General features: G+C 43.1%; 1 protein-coding gene across 2 annotated transcripts; it reads right to left on the reverse strand.

Annotated features, from left to right (window-relative positions):
• Positions 1–1,550: 1,550 nt before the first annotated feature.
• LOC106577134 (TBC1 domain family member 12) lies at positions 1,551–20,566 on the reverse strand. Of its 2 annotated transcripts, none has more exons than XM_014154893.3 (13): positions 18,815–20,566; positions 16,169–16,301; positions 14,148–14,269; positions 13,821–13,903; positions 8,398–8,515; positions 7,727–7,833; positions 7,452–7,532; positions 7,193–7,287; positions 5,293–5,364; positions 4,977–5,105; positions 4,545–4,654; positions 4,108–4,366; positions 1,551–3,316 (listed from the first exon to the last, which is right to left on the reverse strand). In XM_014154893.3, exons 1-13 carry the CDS (start codon positions 20,269–20,271, stop codon positions 3,248–3,250), a joined length of 2,835 nt encoding a protein of 944 aa, XP_014010368.3. In that variant the 5' UTR covers positions 20,272–20,566; the 3' UTR covers positions 1,551–3,247. The 2 variants fall into 2 exon arrangements, with proteins under 2 accessions (XP_014010368.3, XP_014010367.3); XM_014154892.3 differs by having other exon boundaries at positions 7,193–7,290.
• Between the last annotated feature and the right edge of the window lie 2,218 nt (positions 20,567–22,784).

Here is a 22,784-nt window from a genome sequence, read left to right on the forward strand (position 1 = left end):
TGCTACATGAGTCCCGACTGCCTGGAAAGACCAACTATAAGGACATCTACACACCATATATACCCCATATACAAAACCAAAACACATTTATATCAACAACAGATTGGTGGCTGGTCAGAGGTAGAAAAGTGAGCAGCAGTGTGTGTGCGAGCGAGAGAGAGAAGCCAAGAGGGAGGGGTAGTAGACTAATTAATGGTCAACATTCTCCTTCCTGTCCCCAGGGGTTGGGTGGATCACTCATCTCCAGGCTCTCCCCAGGGCAGGGCAGCGGGCTGTGGCCTTGCCCCCCTACCCTACCCAGTCTACCCCATCTCACTGGAACCCCTCACTGGAGAGACATATTCCCCAACAGCTCCAAGTGAGTGTATGACTGTTACTGTAAGAAGAAGGAGACGAAAGGCAGCCTGCATGTGGCAAACATTACATTGTATGTGGTATCACTTTATTTTCAGAGTAGTCTACACTTTTGCCAATTACATTTAGTCATCCAAAAACATACTTAAGAAGTACTGGGAGATAAGCGCAGGTATGCACATACAGTACCTTCAGAAAGTATTCATAACCTTTGACTTATTATAAATTTTTCTGTTACAGCATAAATTCAAAATTGATTAAATGTATATTATTTCTCACCCATCTACACACAATACCCCACAATTACTACAATGTTGTTGATCCATCCTCACTTTTCTCCTATCACAACCATTAAATTCTAACTGTTTTAAAGTCACAATTTGCCTCATGGTGAAATCCCTGAGCGGTTTTCTTCCTCTCCGGCAACTGAGTTAGGAAGGACGCCTGTGTCTTTGTAGTGACTGGGTGTATTGATACACCATCCAAAGCGTAATTAATAACTTCACCATGCTCAAATGGATATTCAATATCTGTTCGTTTTTTTTTTACCCATCTACCAATAGGTCCCCTTCTTTGCTAGGCATTGGAAAACTTCCCTGGTCTTTGTGGTTGAAATTCACTGCTCGACTGAGGGACCATACAGATAATTGTGTGTGGGCTAGAGGTGAGGTAGTCGTTAGAACATCATGCTAAACACTATCGTTTCACAAAGAGTGAGACCATGCAACTTGTGAAGCAAATATTTACTCCTGAATTTATTTAGGCTTGCCATAACAAATGGGTTGAATACTTATTGACTCAAGACATTAACTTTTCATTTTTTATTAATTTGGGAAAAACATGATTCCACTTTGACATTATGGGGTATTGTGTGTAGGCCAGTGAACATTTTATATTGAAAATTCAGGCTGTAACAAAATGTGGATAAAGTCAAGGGGTGTGAATATCTTCTTACTTTTGTCATGCAGGGGATGTTCAGTGACATTGGCCGGCTCTTATGTTATACTCCCCCTGGTGGATGTATCCAACCACTACATAGAATTGCCTTACCTTATACTTGCATGGCCTTTCCATTTCATTGGTTACAGTTGCCAGACAAATACATTTTTTCAAATAAATTAGATCAGATAGTGTAGTGTCTTACAAAAAAAGTTTGGCTTAGAAAAAAATAAGTAAAAACAAACCCCACTCAGCAATTCTGTTGCCCAGATATTTATTTACACATTTAACTAGTGGCCATTTACGAAATAGATCTTTTTTACATTACATATACAGTACCAGTAAGGCGTATGAAAACTGTACAATTGTAAATTGGACAAAAACAAGCGGAATGATTATTTTACATGAAGCAATGCTACAACTTAAATAGTATGCATACAGACCAAATGTCAATCTTAAAATAAATCAAACATCTTGCAAGAATGTTGTTCTCCTCCACTACTTTCTAAATATTTAATCAAAGCACTGTACTATCAGACATCACCAACTGTAGATTTAACTCAACATAAAGCAGTTACTCAAACATGTTTCTCCAAAAACACTGCATCATCATGGGGCCCTTGAGATTCATAATGCACTTTTATTTCAAAATGACCCCCCCCCCCCCTCTCCTCTTCAGGGCTTTATTTAAAAGGCCCAGTGCAGCAAAAAACGTGATTAGCCTGTTTTTTATATATGCTTCCACACTACGAGGTTGGAATAATATTGTGATAATTACGATAATGCCCTTTTAGTGTTAGAGCTGTTTGAAAAGACAGCCTGAAATGTCAACCTGTTCTGGTGGGATGGAGTTTTGGCCTGCCTGGTGACATCACCAGGCAGTAAATTTGTTAATACACCAATAAGAAAGTTCCAAATCCCTCTGCCAATAACATCTACTATTCCGTTTTCCCCTCATTCAGACCACTCCCAGACACTGCGATCAAAATTCTTCCTTGAGAAATTGCTCTTTGTTAAGAAGCTATTTGTTTCTTTTTGACTATTTTAATTGAAAACAATCACATTAAGGTACTTAATTGTTACCCAGAAATGATTTGATATTGAGATAAAAATGGCTGCATTGGACCTTTAAACTAACATAAGAGCACTCAGATTCAATATTTTTCCAAAAGATTTCACCAAGTCGCTCTTTGATTTACCGTTGGTATTTCCTATTCCAGAATCACTGTATGCCAAGGGTCCTGTTGAATTAGTAAACACGAGGAAAATACTGTATGTGTATATCATACATTAATACATACAAATATAGGTACATATGTTTAAGTTCATATTTACAAACACTTAGTCGTGGAGAAATTTGGTATAACCTAAAAACAAAGAGACAAGTACATTTAACAGCTTTACAATCTGAAAGTATAACATATTTCTGACCAGACTGTATGGGTGAGTCAGTGGTTTCACGGTCCACCTAAGGCCTGTTTATAATGCTGTTATTATGTGAGTGTGTGTATGTGGAGATATATGTAGGGATGAAAATGGACATATAATTAATGTGTGTAGTGTATGCAAACCAATGGAGTGTTGATAGGAGTTTTGGGAACTCCTTATAGCCACTTGCCGTATGCGCAATAACAGAACTCTCCCGGCCTAAAGTATTTTCTACCAGATTTCATCATTCATAGTTGCTAATGCTTCTCTGATGCACCAACATTCACTTCAGTCACACTTCTGATGCCATTTTTGTGTTTGTGTGTGTGTGTGTGTGTGTGTGTGTGTGTGGAGAGAGATATGTAGGGATGTGTTGCCACCTCCCAGTATTACATCCATTTGGTGTCCATTTAATAACCAAGCAAAGCATTCCTGTTGCCTTAGCAACAGTCCCCAGAAGAAATCCAAGTGTGTGTGTCACAGATTCAGAAACACATTGGGTAGTGGGGTTCGTGTGTCTAAACCGTTAGCTTCTTGGAGCCGGACTGTGGTTGGCTATTTCCTTACTGCCATCCTTCATCAATGCAGAGAAGACCTAATGGAAATATGTACATGTAAAATTAAATACATAGAGTAGTTCCACATATACAACAGAAGGTACTGTTGATACAAAAACAAAGCAAAAAACATACAAGCTTCCCTCTCCTCATCCGTTTTCCTCCAAAACCACTAATATTTAAAGACTTTAAGAGAAGACGGTAAAAACTACCCAGGAGTCCTCTCCCCTATAGAGCGCGCCAGCTTGTAGTCCTAAAAAAATGGAAATGAGGGCTTTTGGGATAAACGCAGAAAATAAGGTTTGAAGTTAACACAAGCTTAGATCTTCTACGTTTTGTTCTGAGATAATATCAGTCAGTTAACATGACCTTTATGAATTATGATGCCTTTATGTGCTTGTTTTCATTACATCAACACATAAAAATTCACAAAACGTGATGTTAGCTGATGAAGATTATATCTAGAACCAAAACGTAGAAGATCTAAACCTGTGTTCAGACATTATTTTCGCAGTTTATCCCAAAAACCCATTACTTTTCCCATAGACTTTGGCCAACAAGCCATTGAGGAGTTTGCCTCTTAGTGCCTACAGTAAGACACCATTATTATTGCTCTCTATCGGTTGTCATGAAGGGAAGATGAAGGGGAAAGGAAGCCTTTGGAGAGCACTGACACCACCCCATCTTAGCACTGATAAAACCCATCCACAGCAGGCCCCACTTTATAAGTCATTAAATAGATGCCCACTTTTCAAATATTGAATTGGAATTCCAGTTTACTTCTGCTCCACAGGTCAGAGTATAGAATCAGACAGTGGGTCTAACTGACCTGGCCCCACTTGCGGTTGCTGCTGAGCATCTGTGTGGCAGTGATGCAGCTGAACAGGTTGTCAGCGGCCATGTCATCAGGCAGGCGGGTGAGGAACTGGGCCATATGGATGAAGTCCATCTGCAGTAGGACCTCCTGGTAAAGGCGCAGGATGCCCAGGCCTGTCCGGAACAGACACTCCTCCCCGTCCCGACAGAACACGTCCCACACGCGACACGCCACGTCCAATGGCAACGACTTACTGTACAGGGTGAAGATCCTGCAGGAATGGACCGACACACACAGAGGTCAACAACGGTTTATTGGCGAGGTGAAGCGAAGCACATGCAAAGGTCACTTTATAAACTGACAATGAATAGAAATGGACAAAGTCTCAAACCATTTTACTTTAGTTCAATGAGGGCAAGCACTGAAGTTTCATGTTGTCCTGTACTCACCAGTCTATGAGATAAAGGTCAGGGGTGAGGTTGTTGATCTGAAAGTGATTGAACAGCCGTGGGAGGTTCTCTTCAAAGAACACCTCGAAAGCAGCGAAGTATTTCAACATCTGAAAACAAGAGGAAAAAAGGTTTACACCATGGAAATAACAATTATTTCTTCAGCATTATAAACTGGGTGTTACGAGCTATGAATGCTGATTGGTTATTTTTACTGCTCTAATTACGTTGGTTAACAGTTTATAATAGCAATAAGGCACCTCAGGGGTTTGTGATATATGGCCAATATACCACGGCTAAGGACTGTCCAGGCACTCCACATTGCTTTGAGTGAAAGAACAGCCCTTAGCCGTGGTATATTGGCCATATACCACACCTCCTCAGGCCTTATTGCTTAATTCTCTCAAGACAAAGGTGTGCGTGTGTCAGTACCAGGTCGTGGTCCACTCTGAAAAAGGCCATCTGACAGGGCTTGTTGAGTAGGTTGGCGAAGGCGATGAAGGCTTCAGCTTCCTCCAGATTCAGGATTAGCACTGCAGCGATGAAGGACATCCCCTGGACCTGGAAAACACAAGGAACACATGTCTTAGATCAATTCATTTTTCACCAAAATAAACAGTTCCATTAAGAACAGAATCAAATTTAATTGCAGACGTAGGGAGAAATCAGTTCACGGGACAAACATTTAGTCAACGTGGATTGAGAGAAAACACAATTATCTTCGATAAATGAAGCGTTTGCTACTTACATAGCCCACGTCTGGTCTATAACACGTGTATGCCCCCAGAACACTGTGCAAGAGGTCATGATAGGGCCCACCCTATAGGGAGAGTATTAGTCAAATTAATGCCATAACTTTTTACTTGAGGTTTATATTGCTTTTGCATATGTACCAAGATGTTCAAATAAACCTAACACTGACCAAACAACAGTAGCACATTCAATGTCAACACCAACAAATCCAGCAATACAATGAGAATACATTAAAGAACAAAAGCTTCCACACACCACAACACCGGGATAATAACAGCCGTGGACAGTATGAGGGTTCTGTTTCTATAGTAACAACCACAGAGATATCAAGCCTCTGAGATCAGGTACTGTATTGGTGATGACAGGAGAGACCTACAGTACCAGTAAAAGGTTTGGACACACCTACTCATTCAAGGGCTTTTCTTTATTTTTTACTATTTTCTACATTGTAGAATAATAGTGAAGACATCAAAACTATGAAATAACACATATGGAATCATGTAGTAACCAAAAAAAAGTGTTAGTTAAATAAAAATATATTCTAGATTCTTCAAAGTAGCCACCCTTTGCCTTGACAGCTTTGCACACTCTTGGCATTCTCTCAACCAGCTTCATGAGGTAGGCACCTGGAATGCATTTCAATTAACAGGTGTGCCTTGTAAAAAGTGAATTTGTAGAATATCTTTCCTTCTTAATGCGATGGAGCCAAACAGTTGTGTTGTGACAAGGTAGGGGTGGTATACAGAAGATAGCCCTATTTGGTAAAAGACCAAGTCGATATTATGACAAGAACAGCTCAAATAAGCAAAGAGAAACAACAGTCCATCATTACTTAAATACATGACGGTCAGTCAATACGGAACATTTCATGAACTTTGAAAGTTTGTTCAAGTGCAGTCGCAAAAACCATCAAGCGCTATGATGAAACTGGCTCTCATGAGGACCGCCACAGGAAAGGAAGACCCAGAGTTACCACTGCTGCAGAGGATAAGTTCATTGGAGTTACCAACCTCAGAAATGACAGCCCAAATAAATGCTTCACAGAGTTCAAGTAACAGACATCAACATCAACTGTTCAGAGGAGACTGTGAATCAGGCCTTCATGGTCAAATTGCTGCAAAGAAACCACTACTGAAGGACACCAATAAAAAGAAGAAGACTTGCTTGGGCCAAGAAACACAAGCAATGGACATTAGACCAGTGTCCTTTAGTCTGATCAGTCCAAATTTGAGATTTTTGGTTCCATCTCCACATGTATGGTTCCCACCATGGAGCATGGAGGAGGTGGTGTGATGGTGCTTTGCTGGTGACACTGTGTGATTTATTTAGAAATCAAGGCACACTTAACCAGCATGGCTACCACAGCATTATGCAGTGATATACGCCATCCCATCTGGTTTGCGCTTAGTGGGACGATCATTTGTTTTTCAACAGGACAATAACCCAACACACCTCCAGGCTGTGTAAGGGCTATTTGACCAAGAAGGAGAGTCATGGAGTGCTGCATCAGATGACCTGTCCTCCACAATCACCCGACCTCAACCAAATTGAGATGGTTTGGGATGAGTTGAACCGCAGAGTGAAGAAAAAGCAGCCAACAAGTGCTCGGCATATGTGGTAACTCCTTCAAGACTGTTGGAAAAGCATTACAGGTGAAGCTGGTTGAGAGAATGCCAAGAGTGTGCAAAGCTGTCATCAAGGCAAAGGGTGGCTACTTTGAAGAATCTCAAATATAAAATATATTTTTGATTTGTTTAACACTTTTTTGGTTACTACATGATTCCAAATGTGTCATTTCAGTTTTAATGTCCTTACTATTATTCTACAACGTAGAAAATAGTAAAAATAAAGAAAAACCCTTGAATGAGTAGGTGCGTCTAAACTTTTGACTGTACCTTCTGAAAAATAAAGAGAGAGGGGAAGGTCCTGGAGATGTCCAGCTTTATCAGGTCCAGACTTGACTCTCTATCTGTCTGCAATGATCCAGAGTCTGCTTTGGAGAAAAACAATTACAAATTGACTTTTTTCATGCAAACATACAATTCTCTTTTTTATAATGATCGATAAACAAAGCACAAAATGTGTTTCTAACTTATTTGAAATAATGATAGGGCTAATTCTTGCTCTGGGTCTTTGTGTTGCCATGGTACCTACCCTCCATCTCATTTTCAGAGCTGGTCTCACTGAAGCTCTTCCACCTCTCCTTGGCCCGAGACAGAAATATCTCAAACAACTCTACAGTATCAGACACAATCAACAATACTGTGGTTAATTATCGCTTCATTATAGTTTATCCAGATTATATACTGCTACTGCTTAGATTGTATACATTAAAGCTGCTGTAACAGTGAATATTAGCAGACCGGCTGTGAGAACGGAGGGGGGGGGGGGTTGGATAGACAGCGTTAAGTAGAGTGTTATGTTTTTACCGGGGGTGATGTTGAGCTCGTTGCCGATGGCCAGGCTCCAGACTCGTCCTCGGACGCTGGGAGGAAGGCCCTGCCACCAGAGCTCTCTGACTCGACGCGTGTTACGCCTGCCAGGACACAACAACACACGTCTATCATTCCAGAGGAACTTTAACAGTGTTAAAACTATGGTAAAGTACCTGAATAGTCATTTATATATGTCAGTGGAGGCTGTCGAGAGGACGGCTTATAATAATGGCTGGAATGGAGAGCACGGAATGTTTTCAAACACATGGAAGCCACGTGTTTGATACCATTCCATTTATTCTGTTCCATTACTATGAGCTGTCCTCCCCTCAGCAGCCTCCACTGTTCTATGTACATTTGACACCACAACCTATTTCAGCTTCTGGTAGTCATTTGTTTCAAATGAAAATAATGTTCAGGAGGATTATTTGTGACAAATCAAGAGGTCTGCTGTAGCTCAGTTGGTAGAGCATGGCACTTTCAATGCCAGGATGGTGTGTTCGATTCCCAGGACCACCCATATGTAAAATGTACGCACGCATTAATAAGTTGCTTTGTATAAAAGTGTCAGCTAAATGGCATATATTATATAGTATCAAGTGCTTGTGCTGGATGATAAAATGCATTAAAACGGTACTGATCCCCTCAGTGTAGGGAATACTGACATGCAGTCCCAGTTAGGCAGGATGTCATTGTTCCAGATGACCATGGCGTTGGCGATGCTGTCCTCCTGTTTAAACCTCTCCTTCATCTGACGCTTCTTCTTCTGGGCCTCCTTCAGCTCTGACAGGGAAAAGAGAGAGAATGGGTTAAGTGTGTGTTAAAGTTCATTTTTCAACTTTATTGTCCCAATTGGTTTGGCAGCAAAGGAGCATAAAAACAACATTGAACATACAGTTGAAGTCAGTAGTTTACATTCATCTTAGCCAAATATACTGCTAAAAAAAATAAAGGGAACACTAAAATAACACATCCTAGATCTGAATGAATGAAATAATCTTATTAAATACTTTTTTCGTTACATAGTTGAATGTGTTGAAAACAAAAATCACGCAAAAATAATCAATGGAAATCCAATTTATCAACCCATGGAGGTCTGGATTTGGAGTCACACTCAAAATTAAAGTGGAAAACCACACTACAGGCCAACTTTGATGTAATGTCCTTAAAACAAGTCAAAATGAGGCTCAGTAGTGTGTGTGGCCTCCACGTGCCTGTATTACCTCCCTACAACGCCTGGGCATGCTCCTGAGGAGGTGGCGGATGGTCTCCTGAGGGATCTCCTCCCAGACCTAGACTAAAGCATCCGCCAACTCCTGGACAGTCTGTGGTGCAACGTGGCGTTGGTGGATGGAGCGAGACATGATGTCCCAGATGTGCTCAATTGGGTTCAGGTCTGGGGAACGGGCGGGCCAGTCCATAGCATCAATGCCTTCCTCTTGCAGGAACTGCTGACACACTCCAGCCACATGAGGTCTAGCATTGTCTTGCATTAGGAGGAACCCAGGGCCAACCGCACCAGCATATGGTCTCACAAGGGGTCTGAGGATCTCATCTCGGTACCTAATGGCAGTCAGGCTACCTCTGGCAAGCACATGGAGGGCTGTGCGGCCCCCCAAAGAAATGCCACCCCACACCATGACTGACCCACCGCCAAACCGGTCATGCTGGAGGATGTTGCAGGCAGCAGAACGTTCTCCACGGCGTCTCCAGACTCTGTCACATGTGCTCAGTGTGAACCTGCTTCATCTGTGAAGAGCACAGGGCGCCAGTGGCGAATTTGCCAATCTTGGTGTTCTCTGGCAAATGCCAAACGTCCTGCATGGTGTTGGGCTGTAAGCACAACCCCCACCTGTGGACGTCGGGCCCTCATACCACCCTCATGGAGTCTGTTTCTGACCGTTTGAGCAGACACATGCACATTTGTGGCCTGCTGGATGTCATTTTGCAGGGCTCTGGCAGTGCTTCTCCTGCTCCTCCTTGCACAAAGGCGGAGGTAGCGGTCCTGCTGCTGGGTTGTTGCCCTCCTACGGCCTCCTCCACGTCTCCTGATGTACTGGCCTGTCTCCTGGTAGCGCCTCCATGCTCTGGACACTACGCTGACAGACACAGCAAACCTTCTTGCCACAGCTCGCATTGATGTGCCATCCTGGATGAGCTGCACTAACTGAGCCACTTGTGTGGGTTGTAGACTCCGTCTCATGCTACCACTAGAGTGAAAGCACCGCCAGCATTCAAAAGTGACCAAAACATCAGCCAGGAAGCATAAGAACTGAGAAGTGGTCTGTTGTCACCACCTGCCGAACCACTCCTTTATTGGGGGTGTCTTGCTAATTGCCTATAATTTCCACCTGTTGTCTATTCCATTTGCACAACAGCATGTGAAATTTATTGTCAATCAGTGTTGCTTCCTAAGTGGACAGTTTGATTTCACAGGAGTCTGATTGACTTGGAGTTACATTGTGTTTAAGTGTTCCCTTTATTTTTTTGAGCAGTGTACATTTAAACTCAGTTTTTCACAATTCCTGATATTTGATCCTAGTAAAAATTCTCTCTTAGGTAGGTTAGGATCACCACTTCATTTTAAGAATGTGAAATGTCAGAATAATAGTAGAGATAATTATTTATTTCAGCTTTCATTTATTTAATCACATTCCCAGTGGGTCAGAAGTTTACATACACTCAATTAGTATTAGGTAGCATTGCCTTTAAATTGTTTAACTTGGGTCAAACGTTTCAAGTAGCCTTTCACAAGCTTCCCATAATAAGTTGGGTGAATTTTGGTCCATTCCTCCTGACAGAGCTGGTTTAACTGAGTCAGGTTTGTAGGCCTCCTTGCTCACACACGCCTTTTCAGATCTGCCCACACATTTTCTATAGGATTGAGGTCAGGGCTTTGAGATGGCCACTCTAATACCTTGACTTTGTCGTCCTTAAGACATTTTGCAGCAACTTTGGAAGTATGCTTGGGGTCATTGTCCATTTGGAAGACCCATTTGCAACCAAGCTTTAACTTCCTTACTGATGTCTTGGGATGTTGCTTCAATATATCCACATAATTTTCCTCCCTCATGATGCCATCTATTTTGTGAAGTGCACCAGTCCCTCCTGCAGCAAAGCACCCCCACAACATGATGCCACCCCCGTGCTTCACGGTTGGGATGGTGTTCTTTGGCTTGCAAGTCTCCCCTTTTTCCTCCAAACATAACAACGGTCATTATGGCCAAACTGTTCCATTGTTGTTTCATCAGACCAGAGGACATTTCTCCAAAAAGTACAATCTTTGTCCCCATGTGCAGTTGCAAACCGTAGTCTGGCTTTTTTAATGGCTGTTTTGGAGCAGTGGCTTCTTCCTTGCTGAGCGGCCTTTCAGGTTATGTCGATATAGGACTCGTTTTACTGTGGATATAGATACTTTTGTACCCGTTTCCTCCAGCATCTTCAAAAAGGTCCTTTGCTGTTGTTCTGGGATTGATTTGCACTTTTCGCACCAAAGTACATTCATCTCTAGGAGACAGAACGCGTCTCCTTCCTGAGCGGTATGACAGCTGCGTGGTCCCATGGTGTTTATACTTGCGTACTATTGTTTGTACAGATGAACGTGGTACCTTCAGGCATTTGGAAATTGCTCCCAAGGATGAACCAGACTTGTGGAGGTCTACCATTTTTTTCTGAGGTCTTGGCTGATTTCTTTAGATTTTCCAATGATGTTAAGCAAAGAGGCACTGAGTTTGAAGGTAGGCCTTGAAATACATCCACAGGTACACCTCCAATTGACTCAAATGATGTCAATTAGCCTATCAGAAGCTTCTAAAGCCATGACATTTTCTGGAATTTTCCAAGCTGTTTAAAGTCACAGTCAACTTAGTAAACTTCTGACCCACTGGAATTGTGATACAGTGAATTTTAATTGAAATTATCTGTCTGTAAACAATAGTTAGGAAAATGACTTGTGTCATGCACAAAGTAGATGTCCTAACCGACTTACCAAAACTATAGTTTCTTAGCAAGACATTTGTGGAGTGGTAGAAAAACGAGTTTTAATGACTCCAACCTAAATGTATGTAGACTTCTGACTTCAACTGTAAAATTCACATGGCTCACAATGACCTAGTTATAGTGAATACAATGAGCTAGCTAGTACTTTAAGTCTTAGGGCAGACAGCTATCAATACACATGTACAGTAGGCCTACTAGTGACCGACATTAGCAACAGCACAAAAGTATGACAAGCCAAAGTTGCTTAATAACTAAAGTGCTCTTTGCATTCTTAGATCATCTGGTCAACAACGTGCTGACAAAAACAAAACAAAAAAAATCAGCAACATATTACCACCGTCATACTCGTCCTCATCCCTAGCCTACCGCAGTCTCTTCCCAGTATTTAAAAAGGCAATGGCCATAGGGGCGAAGGAGTGCTTGTACCTGTTAGTCTTAACAGTGGGGCTCTAAACTGGGAGCCAGAGATTAGGACCTGGGGCCAGTTGCATAAAACTTAAGGTAACGTCCCCCTTATCTTATCCCTTAAAGTTTCCTTAACTGTAAGTCAGTTGCACTAAACCTTTTAAGGAGAATTTTCCCCCTTAAATTAAGTGAAACAGTTAAGGGTGGCCATGAGGTCCTTTAACTGCTTCATTCGGTATGGAAATCAATGTAAACAGCATTTGTGGAGGCGAATGTTGCTTTCATCTGCCCTGGTTACGAAAGGAAAACCTCCACCAGCTAGCTAGCTACTTAGCTAAACAATGGAAAGTACGCAATCCATGGCTACAACGAGTGTTATTATCTTCTGTATCAATTGGTTTCGCCTGTCTTAAAATGCAGAAGCTCTATTTTTCGATATTGCAAAATAAATGTGATCTCTTCAATGAGACCTTCAGTCAGTGAATCAGGTCACCTCCATAGTAACCAGTGACTCTTTCTGCTGTACATTCCCTCAAAGTATCATAAAACCCTTAGGTTATGCCCTTACCTAAGGAAACGTTTGAGCTGCTCTTCGCAACACCCTTAAAAATTCCCTTAGGTAAGGGAACATAATTCCTTAAGGATAACCCTTAAATCTGCATTGCTGCTGGGTTTCTGTATAAGCACTTTTATTTTTTTTTTACTTAACTAGGCAAGTCAGTTAAGAACAAATTCTTATTTACAATGACGGCCTACCCCGGCCAAACCCGGACGACGCTGGGCCAATTGTGCGCCGCCCTATGGGACTCCCAATTACGGCCGGATGTGATTCAGCCTGGATTTGAACCAGGGACTGTAGTGACACCTCTTGCACTGAGATGCAGTGCCTTAGACCGCTGCGCCACTCGGAAGCAGAGATTTAAAAAGGGCTTTAAGTACATTTGATTGGATGTTTTATGCAACTGGTCCCTGGACTTCATGGTGTACGGGGGGGTGGGCATAGTCAGACAGGATGGATTCGGTCTTCCTCACCACTTGTCTGTTGTGCAGATCAGACAGACTCCTCTGCTGGACTCCCGTCATCTTACTGCCCACTTTCACTACTCTAGATAGATATTTTTTGCTTTTACACCAAGGTTGCCTTACCAGCAAAATCATAGAAAATGTTAATACAGACTATGTATGACTTATAAAACAGTCATCAAGGTCCTGTCGACAGGGAACTTTGCCAGTTTCCAGAGACAGAAAATGCACTGCTGGCCTTTCATACACGTCAGTGTTACACTCAAAGTTCAATGTATTATCAATAATTTTGCCAAGATACTTGTAGTTGTCTATAGTGTTTACCACCTGGCCCTTAGTGTTCTGAAATCAATACACATACTAAATCTTTGGTTGTCATATTCAGTTGTGAGAATGCACTGTCACACCAATGCACTAAATCGTCAACAACAGGACTGTGGGCAGTTTCATTGGCATGAAGGAGACAGACTATTACAGTCATCCTCAAACTTCAAGATCGGTTCTCTAACTGGCTATGACAATCAACAATCAACAGTGTACAGGATATAGAGGAGCGGTGAGAGGACACACCCCTTTGGGTGTTGTTGATGAGAGCTCCCTGACAGGCACACAGTCACCCTCTGGGTGTGTGTAGACAGTTAAAACTGTGGTTAGCACATACCTCTCCTCCTGGCTCCTGCCACCATCTCGTCATACTCTTGTTTGTGACGCATGGCCTCCTCAACAGACTTGGCAGGAAGGTTCCTGAACAGAGGGGACGAGATAGATGCCTTCAGAGAGAGGCGTGTGGTTTGGGCATACACACTGGCCATACAGAGTATCAGGAATTACATGTGCATGGTGCTTAGATAAGATTAGTGTGCATTCCAGGAAAACAGGCCATCCCCCTGTATGAGGGCTCTGCTCTACACACACACACACACACACGGGATGTGTACCGAGGGAGCAGCCAACCGGAGGATATATATATTTTATTTTAAACACTCACGGTGGCCTGTCCTCTAGTATCAGAGCTGTGGTAGACAACGGCTCAAACTCCAGGTTCTTCCGCCGCGCTGCAGAGAGCTGGACCTGGGGGCCTGGAGCTGGTCCAACCTTCACCTGGTACTCCTTTACATAGACACACAGGAAACAAGGGGACAAAAACATGTTTACAATGAGGTTTAAAACCCACGTGTAGGCTGTTCTTCACTGTGGTCTACAATCAAATCAAATAGCCCCGTGCTTCGTAAACAGGTGTTGACTAACAGTGGAAAGCTTACTTACGGGCCCTTACCAAAAACGCAGAGAAAAAAAATGAAATAATAAATAAATATTAATAACACGAGGAATGAGTAAGAACTTGGCTAAATACACAGGGTAGCAGTACTGAGTCCGATGTGCAGGGGTACGTGGTAATTGAGGTATACATGTACATATAGGTAGTGATAAAGTTGACTAGGCAACAGGATAGATAATAAACTGTAACAGCAACGTGTGATGAGTCAAAAGAATTATTGCAAAAAAAGGATCAATGCAGACAGTTAAATAGTTAACCAATAGCTACCCGGACTAACTATTTTAGCAGTCTTATGGATTGGGGGTAGAACCTGTCCAGGGTCCTGTTGGTTTTAGACTTGGTGCATTGGTACAGCTTGCCGTGCAGTAGCAGAGAACAGCCTACGACTCCCTTTATGTGTGGCTGGACCAGTTATTGTACATAACACACCAGTGTTCATCCATCAACTATGGCCCATCTTTGCTCCTGTAGAAGGCAGCCTAATGGCTATGGGAGGCAGGGCCGTCAGGGCTAGGGACATTCTGTAGGCTTAATAGTGTCTACTTTGTCCTATGCCTTTTCTGCCGTGTGTGTGTGTGTGTGTGTGTGTGTGTGTGCGTACGTGTGATAAAAACCTCATTCATAGACCCGGGTTAACCACAGGACAACAGATCCTTTATGGGGTTAGTCCGGATGAGACATAGTTATCATTCATCACCCCCACCACGATGGAGTTGGTTCATCTATGCGTGACGTTCTCCCTCTCCCACAGTTAGTGTAGTCATGGATAATGCTTCTATGGTCATGTAATTCTGCCTACCTGCTTCACATCTGGTGGTCTGATGGGTGAAACATATTTTCTATAGTTCCATGCAAGATGGCGAATAATATGCGATTTAGAAAAAAGGCTTCCCATAGCCCTTGATTAAAGAGAATGTGATTAGGTGTCGATTCAGACTCAACTGTCTGGATTATGATCCTGATGAAACAAAAACAAGATTTTTGTCAGTATATTGTAGTTTACTACTTTGTTGTGGAATGGGAATAGTCTAAGTGTAACATCCTACTGCTTGCCTTCATCATTATTCATTGAGCTTCAGTCTCAGTTGACCGCTGCTGTAAACAAGTGCCCAGTGTGTGTCTGTCTCAATCTCATTTAGAGCAGCTCAGAGTCCCACCTGACGTGAGCATGGTAGGAATGCTAACCCACTCAGCGCAGTGCCGGGGTGCACATCCTCCATAACAGTCAGAGGAAGAGGGCCAGTGCGGAGTGGGGGGGGGGGGGGGGGGGGGGGGGGGTGAGCTGTCAGAGACACCGCATGCAGAAGTGGGGTTGGGGGGGCAGAGTAGCCAGCTGGGGCCTCAGCTGCAGACTGCAACAGCAGAGCAGAGAGACAGCTACACACCGTCCCCCACCACCACCAGTGGTTTAACCAAGAACACCCCCCGCCCTTCCATCTAGACACCCACTCCTGTCCTTTTGCCTCAATTCCCACCTGTTGCAGACATACACACCACCACCAGGAGCAGCAGCATTACAACAGACATTAAATGGACATTTCCATCCCATTAGTTTGAGTTGGCAGTTCCTACAATGTTAGAGTTCCAGAGTTTGGATACCAGATCATTTATATGACACTAGACCAACACAAATATATCTTGATCTTCATTAATTTTTATGGGTAGAACTCAAACAGGTTGTGGTTGAGTCCGTCGGGTTGTGGTTGAGTCTGATATCGAGTGATACTAACCTGCTGGATGGTGAAGGAGTCTTTAGGATCTTTAGTAGTGTTCTCCCTCAGGGGGACCTTTCCAAACAACCTCCACCCAGGAGCATTCTGGGAAGGTGGCTTTGGCTCTTTGGGCTTCCTAGAAAACAGATTCCTGGAGGAGAGAGTGACAAATATTTAAAAAGAAGAGAGAGACAGAAATCTGGAAGGAAAATGTACATGGTGAAAGAGGGTGGTACAAATCTCAGGCAAGTAGAGGATGGAAAGAAAGGTGTTGAGCAATGAAAAGATAACATGTACACACATGCTCGCACAAACACACAGTCCCCTGAGGTTTCCAGGCTTTTATCCTGCCCTGTGTACCGTAGGTATGTGAAGAGTTGGGTTGGGCCATCAGCGAAGCTGCAGTGATATGAGAGAGTTTCTGGCTGTCTGCTGGGTGGAGTGAGTGTGTGGTACAGTGGGGGCCAGGTCGGCCATGTTTGTTCTTCCCTCGTTGTGAAGGAATTCTGAAAGGCACCCTCCCCAAGGTCTTGTGTTGCTACGGATGGTTGGATACAGTACATCAGTGACAACTCTTATACAAAAGTGATCAAGGACACTGTCCATCATCTAGCATCCCCAAACACCTGAAGATTATCATCGTCATCCCAACCATAATCACCTCAGTGGAATCAAACATAACAAACCGGTACCACAAACCAGTATTTCCTCTAATGTTGTGCACACAGGCAGTGGGACACAGTGAGCCGTAGATCACTTGTCATTCATTTCAAAGTGATCAACAGTGTGGTACAGAAAAGTTCATTCCATCTGTAAACATGGATTCTGGTTGGATGATGACGTTGACAACCGCTGAGTGCTCGTTGCTAGCTCAGCGTAGTACTAGGTGTTAGCCTATGCCTCCTCATAATGACTAAATGGCAACCTTGACTGTCAAGGAGTGCACGGCACACAGTACCAGCAACACCACAAGTTATGAGTGTGTGCAGTGCTCACAGGAACCTTTGAGCTCAGTATCGATTGCAGTTAACATAGGATAATTGAATGACGTGCTGTGGCAATGCTTCTTACGCAGCCTGTAACCTAATGGAGGTATAACTTTACCTAGTACTGTAGCTAGCAACCCTGTCCCTGCGCCTCACCAAATGACAGGTCCCATGTCTCCGGGCCATGGATAAAACATCTAGGGGCTGGGTAGCACAGGGCTCAGCCACAACACTCCTCACAGCACCGGTCACAAGCAGCTCTCTGTCATTAGACAGCATCCTCACAGGTTAAGGAGGGGGTTCAGTTTGTTACGGTCTGGTCTGCATACAGGACGAAGAAACTGCTTTGGAGATTTTAGTTCAGGAGGACTATGCCGTGTGTATAATAAGCTTTAATGGAGAACTGATACAAAGGCCTATCCTATATAGCTAGGCCTAGCAGTGACAACTTTCTAGAATAAGAGTGTGTCTCCACGGCATTGCAAGCAACTCAAAATCAGTACTCTGAAATTGAATTGATTCAGCTCCAATCGTACAGTACTTTTATAGGGGTGAGAGTGGGGTAGGCGGGGGGGTAGCAGAGAGATCGAGACAGATAGAAAACATTTTCTCTGCAGTCTCATTGCTTGTTGTAGTATGAAATCCAGGCAATAAAAAGGTAGAACACCGCAATTCTCTCCAACATTACCCTGGGCTGCAGGAGAAACTGGAGGCCTGCAAATCTCATTAAGTCAACACAGGGAGGGAATAGTGTTACAGGTAGACATTTTGTTGTACAGGATGTCTTCTCCAGCTGTCAGGCTTCAGATTCTATTTATCCTAGCTGATATTAAAATGCTTCCTGAGTTTAAAGTCTCTTTGCTGTTCAAGCATTTTTACTTTAATGGAACAAAACAATGAACCAGCTGCCTTGTGCTTCATCAACCTGTTCATCTGTAGAAGTTGGATGATATGGGTTCATTTCATTCACAAGCTACACATCCGCCCTCCTGTCAAACCCACATTAGCAGGATGATGATCATGAGGAGTTGTGATCGCTTTCTCTAGTCTGCTGCCTTGCACTGTAACGAACATGAAGACGCACCAGATAAACAATGACATTGACCAGGCCTGCGGGTGCTTGAATAGATGCTCTCAGTAATTATGCATGGGCCTAGGGTTGCAAAATTCCATTAACTTTAAAAAAATTGTTTTTCCAGAAATACAGGATTTCCTGCTCATCACCTCATAATCCCAGGACTTCTGGAAAACCGGTTATTTAGGGAAAGTTACCAGAATTTTGCAACCCTACAGTATGGGCAGAGTCATTACAAAACATGGTCATTATGGATAACCAGCTACAGTAATGAGCTGCTGGAATAGGGTAGTTGGCTGCTTGTAGGGTAGCCCATCAGTCTCATTAACTATAAATGGTACTGTGGATGCCATCGGAAGTCTAACCCCTACGGAGATAGGCCTCACTGAACTATTGCTTAGTCTACCATATCCTTTACTACCACAATAACTGACTAATATCCATTACTACTCTCAACACATGTTCACTATGGTAATTCAACATAGAGCATTCACAAATAAGATGTTTTCCAACACGTGTATGCGTGGGTTTGTTGTAGTGGTGGTGAGGGAGTGTGTGTGTGTGTGTGAGCAAGTGCAGTGATGGTTACGCTTTTCATATTACCTGGTGAAAAAATCTGAGATTCCAAACTTCTTAGAAGAGGACAGAGCTGTCGACCCGTCGGGGAGTTTCTCTGGGGCACTTTGACGACGACCGATATCAAAAGTGTTTCTAGAGCCGTCAGCACCACCCTCATCTCCAAATAACATGTCCCCATCCTCCGGGCTGAGAGGGGTGGCATCACAGCTCAGAGAGACTGTGATGTTTGGGTTAGTCCTGAGGCTGAGAGGCCTAACTGGGAGACTGCACTCACTCAAATCCTCTCTCATGCTGGGTTCTGTGTTTGGACTGTTGCTGGTGTTTTCAGAAAGTGTTGACGGAGAGGGAGACGGGAGTTTGGCACTCGATTCTGAAGGGACACCCTCAGAGTCCGGAACACTACTCGCTGCGTCGGGGGGCTTGGCAGCTGCTGGGGGAGCTCTCTCTGGGCTGCCATGCCTCAAACCCCCGCTGTTTCTCTCACATAATGCAGGTGATGACTGGATGTTTTGGCGCTGCAGATTAGAAGTGTGCACCACGACGACATCAAATGGAACATTTGTGGTTCTTTCTGAGGAAACAGCATCAAAATCACATGTAGCTTCAGTGTTTACAGTATGCAGGCCACCATTTGCTACATTTACTTCCATGACAGAGCAGTCAAGTTCTTGGCATAGCAGTCGGTTGCATGTGTCCATCTGGCTACAATAATCAGTATCCACATCTGTAGACCAATCATCATTTGATAAATAGCAATCCATATCCCCGTTGGCCATCTTCATGTCCAAATCAACAGTGTCTGTGAAAGTGTAATTCTGTTGATGGTTGTCTGTAGGCCTACATGACAATGGAGAGAGAGATGGCGGCTGTGGCCCTGACTCCATATTAGAATCCCCCTCGTTCAGTGTACCCGAGTTGGAATCTTGAGTCTCCCCCTCATAATCCAGTTTTCCCCGCTGTGAAACACGAGCCAGCTGCAGTAACATTCCGTTCCCCTCCTCGTGTCTGTAGGCGCTTGCAGCTGTGTCTGAGCAGGAAAAAAGCCCCCCGCTCCCCCCTCCGTCATCTTCCGACCCGACCATCAGCTGAACCGATGACTCAGTAAATCCATTAAGTCTGTGGTCGTTCGGGTGCGGTGGGTCGTTGCACAGGTCTGAAATTACACAGCTTTCATTCATCTGAGTGGGGAGACACTCTGCAACCAAATCCCGCATTATTGTATTCCCAACTCGGACGTTCTGCGATGGTAACACGACACAGTCAACGATTGGATTCTTCCTATTGCTGGCAATATAAACATAACCTTTCCCCGTTTGACCCTCATCCGACACGCATACTCGGCTTCCGTTGTCGTCCAATGGGCGAGACGTTGCTATTATATTACAGTCGGCATGTGAACCGTAAGATTTACCTGCCTCTTCGTTTTCGTTGACATCGACGGGCAAAACAAGAACCACATCTCCATGTTCTGCTGTTTCCATTTCATGTACCCTCCGCGAAGCTAGTTACAGCTTCGGACATAAAATCCTGCAGCGTCGCCACCTCGGACGTCTGAGCTCCCAGTCTTCGTTGTTCTTTGAGAGCGTGACCATGTTTTGTAGTCTGTCGTTTTTAATCTGGCAGACCCACAAAAACAGCATGCTGTTTTGAGGAACGTTTGGTCAAAATAACATTTCAATCGGGCCTGTGCTGTAACAGATTAATGCAATCCCTATGTACCAGTCAGCAGCACTAATACCACAACCAGTAGCCATTTTGAAGTGTTCATGACGTCACGTCTTTCCCGACTCGCTAAACCCAAAAGTCAGATGTCTTGGATACGAAGTGACATCTTCTTTTGAGAAAGCGTAATTGCATCTAGGAATAAACCATAGTCTACATACTCTGTGGAATACATTTGCATGATATGTTTCTGTGATAGCGTATTGATATAGCTAGCCTACCTTTTTCAATAGTTGAACCAAAGACAATAACCCTTTGGTTGAATAGTGGCCATATTTAGGCTGGATTGTATTTTTATTTTATAGAGGGAAAAGGGAGTTATGTATTTGAGTGTGTGATACCAATTTAATCGTCTGAAAGTTGCCCATGTTTGCTATGTCTCTCTCATGCTCAAGTTCTCGGTGGAACCGCCAGAGGACGTTGTGACCACGCTTGAAAGACGACTTATACGACCATTGTATTCACAAAGTGCAGTAGGCCTAGGCCAAATGAACTCAGCAAAAAAAGAAACGTCCCTTTTTCAGGACCCTATCTTTCAAATATAATTCGTAAAAATCCAAATAACTTCACAGATCTTCAATGCAACGAGTTTAAACACTGTTTCCTAAGCTTGTTCAATGAACCATAAACAATTAATGGACATGCACCTGTGGAATGGTCATTAAGACACTAACAGCTTACAGATGGTAGGCAATTAAGGTCACAGTTATGAAAATTTAGGACACTAAAGAGGCTTTTCTACTGACTCTGAAAAACACCAAAAGAAAGATGCCCAAGGCAGGGGCGGAAATCCCGGGGGGGACGGGACGACCTGGGAAAAATATGATTTGTCCCCCCCAATATATCACTGAAACATAACTATGTAATTTAAATAATATTAATAATACACAATGAAAGCAATTGTGCTGATTATAGACACTTAATAGCGCGTTTTTAAGTTTCAAAAGATTGCGACCCCCCCACCCTTTGCCTCACAATGGTTTGATCCACTGCCAGTTCCTTAGTTGGCAAGGTAACAGAGGGGTCGTGTCTACTGTCTGAAAGGCACTCAATGAACGTAACTGACGTGAGGTTAATCTAGTCAATCGCGCACACACACTAGCTGAATATGCAGAGCTAGCGCGCAAATATTAACTATTAAGCTAGCTAGTACCTATTCCATTTATGTGGCGTCGTCAAAGATGGAATCTTTGCTATCGTCAATTTATTCCAAGATCAGCATGCAGATGATGTAAGTTAGTGCTTCAAAGTCCCTGTGATAAGGTTAGCGATAAACTGAAGTCCAAACTGAACAGAACTACATTCTCTTCTACCATTGTCTTAAATATATTTAATGGTCTCGTTGCAAAAGCTAAATTGTCGCAAGGGAACTTTTATTTATTTATTTTATTTCACCTTTATTTAACCCGGGTAGCAAAGATTATAGCAAACACCACTGAAACTGAATTGGTGCTCGCTAGCTTTGCAAATTCAGCTATTGTTGGAAGCCAGCCAATATGAAACAAACTATTAAAATTACAAAAGGTTGCAGCATATGTTGTGTAAATGGTGAACTCATACAGCTGTCAACTCTTGTCATTTTAATCCGTTTCACATTTGCTAGCTACCTTTTAGATCGAAGCCCAAATAAAATGATAGAAGATGATAGAAGCCCATCTCCTACTGTAAATAACCTACACACTGTGTGTGTGTGTAGCCAGCCAGCCAGCCAGGTAGAAAAATGGCAGAAAAATAAAAGACGGACATCAGAGTATTTTTCAATACACCAAAACGCATAGTAAGAACCCTGGTAGCCTAATATCTCAAAGACTAGTTGATAAAATGTTCATAAGAAAGAAATTAAATTCTAATGGAAATGTTTCACAATGATGTCATTAGGCAGAGCAGGCAACAGATGGCACACAGACAGCAGAGTTGGGGACAGATATGCAGGGACAGACTGGCAGAGACAGGGAGTCTCAGGTAAGTTTGTTGAGTCTTTGTTTGGCAACATTATGAAAGGTTCTCAATTTTTTTGACTTGTAAAATAGGAACATAATTGGAAAATGCCATGGATACCCCCACTCTCAACTTAAACTGGTGACTGAACTAAGATTTGTTAAAGGCAATGGTATTGCTGTTGTGATTAGTTGTGTAGTTTTGGGTACCGGTAGTTAGGAGTACGGCAAACACCTTATTTCTTTGGTTCCTCAATATACATTTACCATATTACAATGTAGGCTATGTGTTACAGCACTACTTTTGGTGTCCCCCTCAGGAATTGCTCTTGAGA

This window comes from Salmo salar, chromosome 18 (genome assembly GCF_965601325.2).
Source record: "Salmo salar chromosome 18, fSalSal1, whole genome shotgun sequence".
Classification (NCBI taxonomy): domain Eukaryota; kingdom Metazoa; phylum Chordata; class Actinopteri; order Salmoniformes; family Salmonidae; genus Salmo; species Salmo salar.

Coding starts and splice junctions, on each gene's coding strand:
- LOC106577134 (XM_014154892.3), bottom strand. CDS start 20,271: ATGGAAACAGCAGAACATGGAGATGTGGTTCTTGTTTTGCCCGTCGAT. Junction 7,533..7,726: donor CGAGCTCAACATCACCCCCG/GTAAAAACATAA, acceptor CTGATACTGTAG/AGTTGTTTGAGATATTTCTG. Junction 7,291..7,451: donor CTCTGAAAATGAGATGGAGG/GTAGGTACCATG, acceptor TTTTCTCCAAAG/CAGACTCTGGATCATTGCAG.